The 15,041-nt window shown below is 39.1% G+C and overlaps 1 protein-coding gene and 1 pseudogene across 1 annotated transcript; one reads left to right on the forward strand and one right to left on the reverse strand.

Moving 5' to 3' along the window:
- The first annotated feature begins 919 nt into the window (after positions 1-919).
- Positions 920-2,379, forward strand: LOC122700756 (annotated as a pseudogene).
- Positions 2,380-6,003: 3,624 nt separating this feature from the next.
- LOC122700757 (olfactory receptor 2C3) lies at positions 6,004-6,960 on the reverse strand. Its single transcript, XM_043913814.1, has one exon. It carries the CDS (start codon positions 6,958-6,960, stop codon positions 6,004-6,006), a length of 957 nt encoding a protein of 318 aa, XP_043769749.1.
- Positions 6,961-15,041: the final 8,081 nt, after the last annotated feature.

Raw genomic sequence — 15,041 nt, forward strand, 5'->3', positions numbered from 1 at the left:
GGCATAGAGGGAACCTACCTCAACATAATAAAGGCCATATGTGACAATCCTACAGATGACATTATACTCAACAGTAAAAAGCTGAAAACATTTCCTCTAAGATCAGGAACAAGACAAGGATGTCCACCCTCTTCACTTTTATTCAACAAAGCTTTGGAAGTCCTAGCTACAGCAATCACAGAAGAAAAAAAACAAGTAAAAGGAATCCAAATTTGAAAAGAAGTAAAACTGTCACTGTTTGCAAATGAAATGATAGTATACATACAAAATCTTAAAGATGCTTCCAGAAAACTGTTAGAGCACACCAATGAATTTGGTAAAGTTGCAGGTTACAAAAGTAACACACAGAAACCTCCTGCATACCTATACACTAACAACAAAAGATCAGAAAGAGAAATTCAAGAAACAACCCCATTGACCATGGCATCAAAAAGAGTAAAATACCTAGGAATAAACCTACCTCTGGAGACAAAAGATTTATACTCTGAAAACTGTAATACCCTGATGAAAGAAATCAAAGACAATAGAGATGGAAAGCTGTAACTTGCTCTTGGATTGAAAAATCGATATTGTCAAAATGACTATACTACCCTAAGCAATCTACAGATTCAGTGCAATCGGTAGTGAAACAAGTCAGACAGAGAAAGATAAATATCGTATGATTTGTTTATATGCACAATCTATAGAAAAGTTACCAATGGCATTTTTTTTCTTGGAACTAGAACAACAACAACAACAAACTTAAATATTATATGGAGACACAAATGACCACAAATAGCCGAAGCAATTTCCAGAAAGAAAAATGGAGCTGGACGAATCAGGCTCCCTGACTTCAAACTGTACTACAAAGCTAGTTATCAAAACAGTATTGCAGGCATTCTCCTGAGGAGCCCCTGCTCAGCGGGACCGGCCACAGGGGATGGAGTGGGCCCGCCAACCAGGCCCTGGAGTGACCCAGAGGAGACGACCAGGCGCTGCCTGGCCCGCTGTCATCGTAGACGGGCCCCCTGGGCGCGTCCTGGAGGTTGGCCGAGCAGCGGTTCTGCGGCGCTGGCGCCCAGGAGTGCCGAACTTGGCACAGGCCGCAGGCATGCGTTCCTGCTGCAGGGCCTGCGGCGCCGTCCCGCCTCTCGCAGCGGCCTGGGAGCCCCCTAGGCGAGCTACCTTGGCGGCCCGGAGGGACTGCGAGCGGTGCTGCGCTGGCCGGCCGCCCGGCTCGCCGCGCTCGCTCTGCTGACCAGCAGCCTGTGACCAGCGCGTTTGGACAACGCGAGCCAGGAGTGCTACACGGCGCTCATCAACGTGACGGTGCAGGAGCCCGGCCGCGGCACCCCTTTTTACATCCACATCCATCGCGGGCGCTATGAGCTTGCCCAAGCGGAGGCCGTCAGTTTCTGGCGCTGATGCCCATCCATGGCGTTGCTGATCATCTGGGCTGTGATCCTCAAACAGGGTTCTTTGTCCCTCCTAACATCAAACCGTGGATTGCCTTGCTGCAGAGGGGAAATTGCACCTTTAAAGAGAAAATACCACGGCCTGCCTGCTTTCCACAATGCAGTTGCTGTAGTCATCTACAATACTATATCCAAAGGATAGCCAGTCACTGGAGATATTGTTGTCATGATTACAGAATTGTGGGGTAACGATATTTTGAGTTAGCTGGAGAAAAACATTTCTGTACAAACGACAACAGCTATTGGAACTCAAAAGCTGCAGAAGAACTTCAGCCATGACTTTCTAGTCGTCGGGTCAATATCTTTTATTGTTTTGATGATTGTTTCTTCATCATGGCTTATATTCTACTTCACTTAGAAGATTAGGTACACAAATGCCCCGGGGGCAGGAACCAACGTTGTTTTGGAGATGCAGCCAAGAAAGTCACCGGCAAATAGACAACCAGAACAGTGAAAAGGGGTAGTAAGGAAACAGATCCAGACTTTGATCATTGTGCAGTCTGCATAGAAAGCTATAAACAGAATGATATTGTCCGGATTCTCCCCTGCAAGCATGTATTCTACAAATCCTGTGGGGATCCCTGGCTTAGTGAACATGGTACCTGTACTATGTGCAAACTGCATATATTGAAGGCCCTGGGAATTGTGCCAAATTTGCCAAGTACTGATTAAGTAGCATTTGATATGGAAAGACTCACCAGAGCCCAAGTAGTTAACCGACAATCAGCCCTAGATGAGCTCACCAGTGACAACTCGCTTGGCCTGGGGCCACAACTTAGAGAGCTCACTTCTTCCTCAGGATGGGGAGCACACTCCTAGAGCAAGAGAGATCAGCATCGCAGTGACAAAAGAACGATTTATTACTGACAGTTTCGGCCTCCTCGGCGCTGTCACACTGCTACGTGATCATCAGAACCACAGCTAGTTGAATGCTAATGAGGTAGAATCGTTTTGAAGAAGGAAAAACTGCTTTCTGACTGATTGCCTTGAAGGAAAAAAGAACCTATGTTTGTGCATCATTTACCAATCATGCCACACAAGCATTTATTTTTAGTACATTTTATTTTTCATAAAATTGCTAATGCCAAAGCTTTGTATTAAAATAAATAATAAAATTAAAAAAACCAGTATTGTACTGGCACAAAAATAGAAATATAGATCAGCAGAATAGCATAGAAAACCCAGAAATAAGTCCATGGGCTCATGGTCAATTAATCAATGACAAAGGAGGCAGGACTACACAATGTTGGAAAGACCGTCTCTTCAGTAAATGGTGGTGGGAAAACTGAAGAGCTACCTGTAAAAAAGTGAAATTAGACTATTCTTTAACACCATACACAAAATAAGCTCAAAATGGATTAAAGGCCTAAATGTGAGGCCAGATATTATGAAACTCTTAGAGGAGAACATAGGCAGAACACAGTTACATAAATCACAGTAATGCCTTTTTTTAATGTTTCCATTATCAGAGTAATGGAAATAAAAACAAAAATAAATAAATGAGACCCACTTAAACTCAAAAACTTTGTAAAGGAAACCCTAAAAAAACCTTATAGATAACCCACAGAATGGGAGAAAATATTTGCAAATGATTAGTCTCTAAAATTTACAAACAGCTTAAGTGGCTTAATATCATCAAAACAAATGACTTAATCAAAAAAATGGACAGAAAACCTAAAGAGACATTTCTCCAAAGCAGACATACAGATGACTAAGAGATACATTAAAAGATGTTCAATATTGCTAATAATCAGAGAAATGCAATTCAAAATTACAATGAGATATCACCTCATGCTAATCAGAACGGTTACCATCAAAAACTCCACAAACAACAAATGCTGAAGAGGATGTCAAGAAAACAGAACCTTCCCACACTGTTGGTGCACAGCCACTGTGGAGAACAGTATGGAGGTGTCTTAAAAAACTAAAAATAGAGCTACCATACGATCCTGCAATCCCTCTCCTGGTCATAAATCTGGAGAAAAATGTCCAAAAGGATATGTTCACCCCAATGTTCATTGCAGCATTGTTTACAATAGCCAAGAAAGGGAAGTAACCTAAATGTCCATCAACAGAGGAATGGATGAAGTGAATGTGGTGCATATATAAAAAGGAATATTATCCAGCCATTAAAAAGAATGAAATAATGTCATATATAGCAACATGGATGGACACAGAGATAGTCAGACTAAGTGAAATGAGTCAGACAGAGAAAGATAAATATCGTATGATTTGTTTATATGCACAATCTATAGAAAACAATCCAAAAGAACTTATTTACAAAGAAGAAACAGATTCAGACTTAGAGAATGAATTTATGATTACCAGGATAGAAGGGTACGGGGAGGGATAGTTAGGGAGTTTGGGACTGACATGTACCCACTGCTATATTTAAAATAAATAGCCAAAAAGGACCTACTATACAGCACAGGGAACTCTGCTCATTATTATGTGACAATCTAAGTGAGAAAAGTATTTGAAGAATAATTAACACATGTAAAACTGAATCACTTTCCTGCATACCTAGAACTAACACAGCATTATTAATAACTATACTACAGTATGAAAGAAAAAGGTAAAAAATTCAGTAAAAGTAATATCAAAAAATGTTTTTCTGTGTGATCGGCATTTTTCATCACAAAAATGTCAATATTATTAACTTTCCAACACTGCTTTGAGTTTTAAATCAACAAGTACTGTGATTGCTCTGTGAACTTGATTCATCTTTTTTAGGGCAGCATTGTGTGCTAGTTTTCCTAAGCTCCAGGAATAGATCTCATGTAAAGATCTCATTTTAGGAATGAATAAATGCATGATTGGACATATGAAAAAAGTAAACAAATATTCTACTGAATGAAAAAATAACTTTATATTTCTTGTAAACAGAAGGCATAGAGCTGAATAAGAAAGCTGATATTTCTGTAATTAGAGATGAATCTGTATAGTATGTTATTGATGAAATCTCTAATTGTCTGGAAATCTAGCTAAAAGTTCTACTCTTGAGACATTTGCATCTTTATATTCCTCCTCCTGAAGCGGTATGAATTGCTTTTTGCTCACAACATTTCTGGCACCAAATGTGTGAGATTTTCTACATCAGTAACCAATATTCCAACTCTCCGAAGACCAACTATATATCTGAGAATTCAGTTTAATTCTGACAGTAAGTACACCTGAATTTAACACCAGATCCCACTGATTTAAAAGCAAAGTCTTGCACAAGAGCCCTTGCCCCCACCTGCCCCAGTTCAAAAGTCAGTTGCAAGTTCTAGATTGCCACAAACTACCAACTGACTATAATCATGCATTGCCAGGACCTGTCCTTTGGTCAGGTTAAGTGATTTCCTAGAATGACTTACAGAACTCAGGGAAACATTAAGTGTACTGGTTTATAATAAAGAATACAAATGAAGAGGTACATGGGATGAGTCCTGAGCAAAGGAGCTTCTGTCCGCAAAGTTTGGGGTTCACAAGCTTCTTGCCACACATATATTTATTCACCATCCTGGAGCTTTCCAAACCCCAGAGTTTAAGGTTTTTGTATAGGTCCATAGCATAGGCATGATTGATTAAGTAAAAACTGACCATCGGTGCCTTAATTTCTAGTTACTCCCCCTCCCCAGCGGGTGGATGTGGGGCTGAAAGTTCCAACCTTCTAATCATATGGTTGGTTCCTCTGACACCCAGACTCCATCCTGAAGCTGTCTGAGGACTCTAGGTTGAGTTATTTCATTGTCATAAACTCAGGTACGGTTGAAATGGGCTTGCTATGAATAACAAAAGTCGTTCTTCTCACTGATATCACTAAGAAAATTCCAAGGGTTCTAGAAGCTTAGTGCCAAGACTCACGATAAGAAAAATGTATCTATTTCTTATTACATCACCTGGATTTATAAGGAAAATGGCAAAGACACCTATGGATAAATATGCTAGACTTATATATCAGCCTAAAATCTTGATTTGTTGTTATTCAGTCACTAAGTTGTGTCCTACTGTTTGTATCCCCGTGGACTGCAGCACGCCAGGCTTCCCTGTCCTTCACTGTCTTCCAGAATTTGCTCAAACTCAAGTCCATTGAGTCACTTTGCAATTATCTAACTGCTGTGAGATCAATAATATCTACATCACTGAGTCACTGCAAATATTGGGGAGAAAAGGCAAAGGACTTCACACAAATTAGGCACCCTTAGTGGCAGACATTCTATAAAATCTTAACAAACTAACATAACAATTAACATATGTAGCTACATAAACAATTTACAATATCATAACAAGCATACCTATCATACATATAAAACTATATAAACAGCCAAATGATATAATTATGAACAAAAAATGAAAACAGAAAACACTTTATCTTTATCTTGGCATGGAAACAGTATGAGCACATCCAACTCAATTTGTCACCTACTTTGAACTCAAGAAATTTTGTACCAAAATGATATCCCAAATATTTGGCCCCTCCAAATCATGTATTTCTTTTTCTTTCATTTTTAAAAAATAATTTTGATCCCTTTAAACCAGCTTCCTCCTCACAACTGGTGAGTTTCTAAATATTACCTCGTGTCCCTCCAAAACCACAGTTCTCTAATACAATGTGCCTCAGTGCCTTCTTCACAGTCTTGTTCCTTAGTGTGTAAATCAGGGGGTTCAGCATTGGGGTGACCACCGTGTAGAAAAGGGCTACAAGCTTACCTTGCTCATGAGAGTTTCTCTTGGCAGGCTGGAGATACATGAAAATGATGCTCCCGTAAAACAGAGCCACCACTGCCACATGGGACGAGCAGGTATTGAATGCCTTTCTCCACCCTTCTGCTGACCTGATCTTCAACACAGCCCAGGCAATACGGCTGTATGAGACCAGGATGAGACCCAGAGGCAAGACAACAAAGATAAAGCTGGCCACGTACATCTCTACTTCATTGAAGCTGGTATCCACACAAGCCAGTTGCATAATGAGGGGCATCTCACAGAAAAAGTGGTCAATGCGATTGTTCCCACAGACAGGCAGGAGCATGGTGAGTGTGGAACCCACCATGCTGGTGGTCAGACCCCCAAGCCATGAGGCAAAAGCCAGGCTGCAGCAAAGCTTTGGATGCATGATGACGGTGTAGTGGAGTGGCCTGCAGATGGCAGCATAGCGATCGTAGGACATGACAGCCAGAAGGACACATTCAGTTGCCCCCAACCAGTGGGAGATATAGAACTGGATCACACACCCTCCATAGCTGATGGTTTTCTGTGGTCCCCAGAGATTGACCAGGAGCTGTGGGACGATGCTTGTGGTGAAGCTAATGTCCAGGAAGGAAAGGTTGACAAGAAAGAAGTACATAGGAGTGTGGAGATGCACATCCATGCAGGACACCACAATGATGATGCCATTACCCAAGACAGACACCACATAAAGCCCCAAGACAAAGATAAAAAGGATGGGTTCTAGAGAGGGTCTTTCGGAGAAGCCCAGCAGTATAAAACCTTCTGGAAAACTTACATTGGCTATTTCCATTATACATACAGCTATAAGTAGGGCAAACAAGTCACCTGCAGATGAGTGGGGGGCACAGGGTATGAGTGATTACACAGGGTATGGTGATTATATCAGTTAGCAAACTTTAAACATAAATTTAAATCTTTATTCCTGAAAGCATCCCATCAACTGCTCCATAGGTAATGGCCCATCAGCTTCTTTTTTTTTTTTTTTTTTTCAATGTAAGAAGAGTTTTATTACGATATGTTAGTTAGTTAAGCTTAGTTTTCAGCAAAAGAGATTCAAGAGTTAACCATTGAGCAGATATCAGTTTGGAGTGTGTGCCAAGTGACATGGAAATATGCATAGCCTGGGGAAAAATGGACACATGCAAAATTCTTGGCATTGAGCTTTTACTGAAATATTACTTGTAGTAGCAGATGTGGAATCAACCTAAATTTTTAGTGATAAGATTTTCATTGGGTGGTGGATGGCATTTCATGTGATGAAACAACACAGTTATTAAAATTGAGCCTGTGCTACTTCCCTAGTAAGTTAGTAGCCACATGAGTTCATCTTGACATTTCTTGTTCTGTCAAATCTCACAAACATTGGCAAATTTTTGTCTTATTATTAAATATAGCCAGCTTCTCATCACTTCTCACCAGCTCTGCTGCTTCTACCTTAACCTTTGCTGTTATCATTTATCACCTGAACTGTTGCTGTAACATCCTAGCTTGTCTTCCTGCTTCCCTGTTACTTCCTTTCAAAGTATCCTCAACACGATATCAAGAAGATTATGTTAAAATGTAATATGGTCATAATTGCTCCACAGCTCAACACCCTTCTTATCATAGAAAAAGGCTTGCAGTGGTTTTCCTCCAAGGTAGCCACATGCTCTTATTCCTCACCTCCTTAAGGTTGTTTTTAAAAAAACATCTTTTACTGAAGGTTTCCCTCACTGTGTTGTTTAAATTTGAAAAGAACAGCTCTCTCCCATCTCTCTTACCCCCCTTTCCTGCTTTATTTTTTGTCCATAGTACTTATCTTCATAGAATAAATGTTCTGTTCTAATTTATTGTGTCTATTACCTGCCTCACTCCATTACAGTACAAATGTCATGGACATAGGGCTTTCTGCTACTTTATTTTTGAGTTCCCAGCACTAACTCAGTGTCTGAAACATAAAAGTTCCTTACTCGACAGCCATCAAATCAGTGAATTGTGAAGCAGTTTTGTTAAAATGGTGTGTGAACATGATGAAAGAAGAAATAGGGCAAAATAAAGGTATAGTTGAGGGACATGCATTGCAACCTCAAGCAATTCTGCAAAGAGGGAACACTTAAAGCTGTCAAAGTCATGCATAGCTGACCCAGACTATGTCTTCCTCTTATAAATGTTGAATAACACCAGAACTGAGCACGGATAATGTGTGAAGTCAGAAGCCCTCTTAAAGGGAAACAGGAAACACTCTGCTTCAGGTATCTCTGAAAAGTTCTGGAACCTTTGTTTACAAACACATGAAATTTTTCTTCCCTGGTTTTTGAAAGGAAAAATAAATGTATTATAATTAGAGTTCATTCAAGTGTGAGGATCTGAGCAGCTATAAACTCAACTCTCAACACTTTTAAAATTCCAGACAGGGAAACTTTTCCATCTCTATAACTGGAAGTTGACCAAGCAAAATAAATTGAACACATGTATGTTTACAGTATTTTATAATACATGTAGAATTTCCCCAGGCATTTGGAGAAATGGGGCTCAGGGAGCTTCGTGCCTTTCCCACAGAACTTGTACTGGTTTGGACTTTACTGAGCTAGAATGCTGAGAAAATCATCTGCTTAACATATAGTACACCAGAGCAGCACTGAGCTTCTCCAAAACCACCAGGAAGAGGATTCAGGACCCCTCCAAATTTAGTAAGCATAAAGAGTAGTTTCATAATGTGGATGTGGGAGAGGAGAGGTGAATGAGGATAGTGCTGTGCAACTGATTCATGACACAATAAAGGAATTGCCCCATACACAGAGTCACCTCAGATGAATTGATGAGTACATAGAAAAGTAAAAGGCTAAACTGAAGACTGCATTGTCTCTCATGGGCTTAAGTATCTCTACTAGAGTTATGAAAATTTTATTAGCACACATATGGAGAAAATGTGTGACTGTCACCAAAAGATGGGGATCAGAAGTTCATAGTCAAGAAGTAAAGTTTGGTAGAATTTTTGAGAAAATGGAGATCTTAGTGATAATTTGATTCATTTCTGGAAATGATCAGTGAAGTGAAAGTCACTTAGTCATGTCCAACTCTTTGCAACCCCGTGGACTATATAGTCCATGGAATTCTTCGGGCCAGAATGCTGGAGTGGGTAGCCATTCCCTTCTCCAGGGGATCTTCCCAACTGTAGAGTCCATGGGATCACAAAGAGTCGGACATGACTGAGTGACTTTCGCTTTCACTATAGAAATGATCAGTGGCTTACTCAAAGTCCAAGGGTTGCTCAGTGCAAGTACTGGAGCTATACTTAAGCAATCAGATTCTTAGTACAAGAAAAAAAAAAAAAACAACAACTCAGTAAAGGAAGAGTTTTGCTCATTCAATGATTCACCAAAGCATCACAATAAAAAAAATCATTCTTGAAAATGTGACCCAGCCCCAAGTTCCATGACGTTATGACAAAGAAAGGTAGCATGGTGAGAGTTACAGGAATGAGTTCAAATTTTATGAGTCAATTATGTCATCACAAATTCTACCCCTGAATTTATCCAACCTACTAATATCCCCAAGACCCCAAAAAGAGCAAATCAACATGGTGCAGTGCTCTCAAACTTAATTAGAATTACCAGAAACTATATGATTCCAGTTTATTTTAAATATCATCAATAACAAATAAATCTGAGAATATCACTTACTGATGGTAAACTAGCAGTATCCTCTCTCTCTATGCAGGGTGCAAATATTGTATAACAAGTAGTATTTTATTTCAATAATTAATAAGATCCATTAATTCAATACATGTGGCTTTAAAAAGTAAGAGAGTCAGCAAGGTATTTTGATGCTCTAAAATTGCTGGAAATCTCCAAATCAGTGATGGTAGGTGTGCTAGATTCTCTTCAAATGCATATGTGAGGGCAGCCTTAAGTTTTAAAATTAGAACAGGTTTAAATTAGAGAGAAAAACTTAGTTTTTCCTAAGAAAGGTGTAAGCAAAAGAAGTGAGAATGATTCACAGAATTTTCAGAATGAGAAATATATGGCAGTCTCCAGAGATCAAGTGTGTCATAAAACTAATAAAATTACAAGACATTCATTTTATCCCCTGGAGCATTCAGGAAGGAGGCAGAGTGTGATTACATCAGGGGAGTGAAGTTGGAGGAGAAAAAGCTTTGGGGATTTTCTTCCCTATTGAATAATTACAATTCTACTAGAATTTCTATACACATAGAATTGTTCATATGTGTACAGACGTGTCAGTTTGAATGCTATTTCAGTGTTATTTTAGGTTTTTATACTGCCAAATATTGATTGTCTGTGCATTTATGCAATGGTGGCCATATCTTGTGAAGAAGAACATGAAATATTTGCTCACTACAGTAACTTCAGTACTTGTGTTACAGATATTTTTTCAAAATTCAATTATTCTATTATTGGAGTATAAATCAGTGACGGACTAATATTTTTCTTGATAGAACAAGGTTATTTTTACTGTAGTAAAATACATGTAACATAAATTTGCTAGTGTAATCATTTAATAATGTACAGATCAGTGGAATTGTGCATTTACAAAATAGTACAACCATCACTCATATCTAGTTCCAGAACTTTCTTATTAACCCCATCAAACCCCTTTTTAGCAGTCACTTTCCTTTTTTTTTTTAATTTTTCTAGTCTGGAGAAATCTACTTTCTGTCTTTATGAGTTTGCCTACTTTGGATATTCCATGTAAATGAAATCATAATGTATGTGGCTTTTTATGTTTGACTTCTTTCACTTAGCATGTTCTCAGGTCTTTCCATGTTGTAGTGTGTATCATTATTTTATTTACTTTTATAGTTGAGTCGTATTCTATTGCATGACTTTGCCACATTATGTTTACCTAGTTATTTGTTGATGTCCATTGGAATCCACCTGCAATGCAGGAGACCCCAGTTTGATTCCTGGGTTGGGAAGATCCCCTGGAGAAGGGATAGGCTACCCATTCCAGTATTCTTGGGCTTCCCTGGTGGCTCAGATGGTAAAGAATCTGCCTGCAATGTGGGAGGCCTGGGTTTGATCCCTGGGTTGGGAAGATCCCCTGAAGGAGGGCATGACAACCCACTTAAGTATTCTTGCCTGGAGAATCCTCATGAATAGAGGAACCTTGTGGGTTACAATCCGTAAGGTGGCAAAGAGTCGGACAAGACTGAGCTGCTAGGCACATTGGTTTATTTGTTGATGGACATTTGTATCATTTTCACTTTTCGCTATTGTGAATAGAGCTGCTAATGACATTTCTCTACAAATATTGTTTGAACATTTGTTTTCAATTATTTTGGTGCATGTCTAGGAGTGAAATTAATAGATCATATGGTAACTTTGTGATTAGAACTTGTTTTGGGGACTTCCTTGGTGTTGTAATGTATGAGAATCTGCCTGCAATGCAGGAGACCTGGGGTCAGTCCCAGGGTCAGGAAGATCCCCTGGAGAAGGCCATGGCAACCCACTCCAGTATTCTTACCTGGAGAATTCCATGGACAGAGGAGCCTGGCAGGCTACAGTCCATGGAGTTGCAGAGTCGGACACGACTGAGTGACTAACACTTTCATGCTTTCACACTATTATATTTACTATGCTGTTGTTTTTCAGTGGCTAAGTCATGTCTGACCATTTGTGGCCCCATGGACCTTAGCTTTCTAGGCTCTTCTGTCCATGGGGTTTTCCAGGAGAGAAGACTGGTGTGGGATGCCATTTCCTTCTTCAGGGAATCTTCCTGACCCAGGGATTGAACCCAGGTTTCCTGTGTCTCCTGCATTAGGCAGGCTGATTGTTTAGCATTGAGCCACCAGGGAAGCCACAGTTTTGTATTACAGTTTGAGATCAGGAATTATGAGACTTCCAGTTTTGTTTATTTTCCTCAAGATTGCTTTGGTTATTTGGAATCTTTTAAAATTCCATCCAAATATTGTGATTAAAATTTGTGTGTGTGTGTGTGTGTGTGTGTGTGTAAAAAGTGCCATTGTATTTTGATTGAGATTGCTGTGAAACTACAGATGACTTTGGGTAGTATGGACATTTTACCAAGATTAGTTCTTCTGATCCATGAATGTGGGCTCTTTCCATTTACTTGTGTTATTTCATTTCTTTCTTCAAATTCTTATAGTTTTGAATATACATATATTTTACCTCCTTGTTTAAGTTTATTCTTAAGTATATTACTATTTTGGTGCTATTGTGAATGGGAAACAACCAAGCAATGTATGCAGTGAAATATGTGCTCGACACAGTCTACTGCCTTACAATCTAATATGGGTCATTTTTACCAATAAATATTTTATCTTATTTTTGAGTGCAAGTTACTCTTAATTTAATTCTGCAAAGAGCTATTATGAACCTCATTTTAAAGGTGAGGCAACTGAAGCTTTGAATGGGCAAATGACTTGCTCAAGGTCATGTGGCTAAATGGTGGAGAGATTTGCACTCACAAATATTTATTTCCTATCTCACATATTCCCTTAGTGACCTAATATAGTCTAATGGATTCAAATATTAACTAAATTCTAAAGACTCTTTGAACTGTATCACTGGCCAGCAACTCAGCTCCACACTTCAGACTCAAACAACTCATTGTCTGTGTTGTATGTTGATTTAAAGGGTGTTATGGAATGACTCATTTCCCCCACCAACATTCATATGTTGAGGGTGTTACCCCTATTGTGATTGTATTTGGATATGAGGCCCTCAAGGAATAATTAAGTTTATATGAGGGAGCTCATGTGTGGCATCCTAATCCCATAGGATATGTGTCCTTATAAGAAAGTGGAAACTACCAGATCTGCATCTCTTTCCCCCTGTTTCTGTCCCCCAGTATGCAGAGGGGAAAGGCCATGTGAACACAGTAAGAGCAAGGCAATCTGCGAACCAGGAAGAGAGATCTTACCAGCAATTAACCTGATGACACCTTGGTGTAAGACTGATCTGTCTCACAGGTCCAGTGTCTGACCTGTGAGAAACTAAGTTATTGTTGTTTAAGCCATTCTACATGTAATATTAGTTCAAATTTAAATACAGATGGCTAATACACCTTCTGAACTTAATGTTTTCGAAAATGAACCCTGTTTTCCACCAGACCTTATCTAGCTTCAGTATCCCCATCTCACTTGATGACAATTCTATTCTACTAGTTTCTTAGGTTAGAAACCTCAAAATCAACTTTGACCATTCTGTTTTCTCTTTCTGATGGTTGTCAACCACCTACAGAAGAGATGCACCTGTATAAACTCTGTATCCTTTGAGTCACTATATTGATATCAGTTATAGCAGTACATCTAGTGTAAATACTAGTAAAAGAAAATTAGAAAATTTTATGAAGAAATAAAATAATTATGTGCATAAAAAGAAACAAACACTACTGTTTGTTGAGTTTTTATATGTTTATCACTATGTTATTTTTCAGCCTCTCACTACATATGGCTGCACAACAAGCATATGTGGTTGGTGCTATTACACAGTTTTACAGATGAAGAGAATGAGGCTCAGAGAGGAGAGTTAATTGAGTAAGGTCACACAGTCACTAAGTAAAGAACCAGGCCCTATAGCAAGTATGACCTGACCTCATACCAGATACCAAAATCCTGTGCTTCATGTCCTTTCCTTATTACCTACATAGAGGTCTTGGTCCTACAAAAATGTGAATTCTTCTGACATTAATTTAAACTCTAGCTCACTACCAGAGTCCTGATAAGATACTGTTTTTGAGTAGCAGGAATGGGCTTATAGTGACATTTAAGATAAAGTAAGTATAGGAAATGCTATGAAATTTTTGAATTTGAAGAATAGAAAGAATAGTGATATATTCCTTGCTCTACTAGCTAAGAAAATATTCTATTAATGCAGTTACTGAAAGTGTGCTGTGAAAGTGAAAGTGTTAGTCGCTCAGTCATGTCCAACTCTTTGTGACCCCAGGGACTGTAACCTGCCAGGCTCCTCTGTCCACAGGATTTCTCAGGCAAAAATACTGGAGTGGGTAGCCATTTCCTTTTCCAGGGGATCTTTCTGACCAAGGGTTTGAACCTATATTTCCTGCATTGCAGACAGATTCTTTACTGTTTGAGCCACCATGGGTGCATCATGCATAAATAAATATTAAAAGAACAGAATTGATATTCCCCAAATAAACTTATATACATAAGAAATGTAGTTTTTGAAAAATGTATAATTTCAGGATAATAGTACAAATATAGCTAATTGAAATAAACTGTGGAGGGACCATTGAATAAACATTTGGAACATATTAAATATAATTCTTTCTTTGTCCTATCATGCTCACACACACACACACAGACATTGTAGAAGGGATTGAAAAGATAAGCATAAAATAGAACTCTATTAAACACAAAATAAATTTTGTGTTTGGAGGACCACTTCTAAGCATATTTCAGGCATCAAGGCATAAAATAATTTCTCCGACTTACTAAGATAGTCTGAAAACATAAAAGTCAATGTTTGATGATGTTCTCTCAAAACATCCCACCCTTGCCTATCTATGGTGAAACAGATCACCCGCCCAGGTTGGATGCATGAGACAAGTGCTCGGGCCTGGTGCACTTGGAAGACCCAGAGGGATCGGGTAGAGAGGGAGGTGGGAGGGGGGATCAGGATGGGGAATACAAGTAAATCCATGGCTGATTCATGTCAATGTATGACAAAACGCACTACAATATTGTAAAGTAATTAGCCTCCAACTAATAAAAATAAATGAAAAAAAAAAGTCAACATTTGCCTGGGGTCTGGAAAACCCCTCATCACCTGGATCTTAAGAATCTCTCAGGTTTAAATTCCTTTCACACTTTCCCTCACTCCCTTTCAGCCACACCTGACAATTTTCCATCTGAAATTCTTTTTCCTCTAAAGCCTTTGCACTGGT

This window comes from Cervus elaphus, chromosome 9 (genome assembly GCF_910594005.1).
Source record: "Cervus elaphus chromosome 9, mCerEla1.1, whole genome shotgun sequence".
Taxonomy (NCBI): Eukaryota; Metazoa; Chordata; class Mammalia; order Artiodactyla; family Cervidae; genus Cervus; species Cervus elaphus.

Coding starts and splice junctions, on each gene's coding strand:
- LOC122700757 (XM_043913814.1), bottom strand. CDS start 6,960: ATGGAAATAGCCAATGTAAGTTTTCCAGAAGGTTTTATACTGCTGGGC.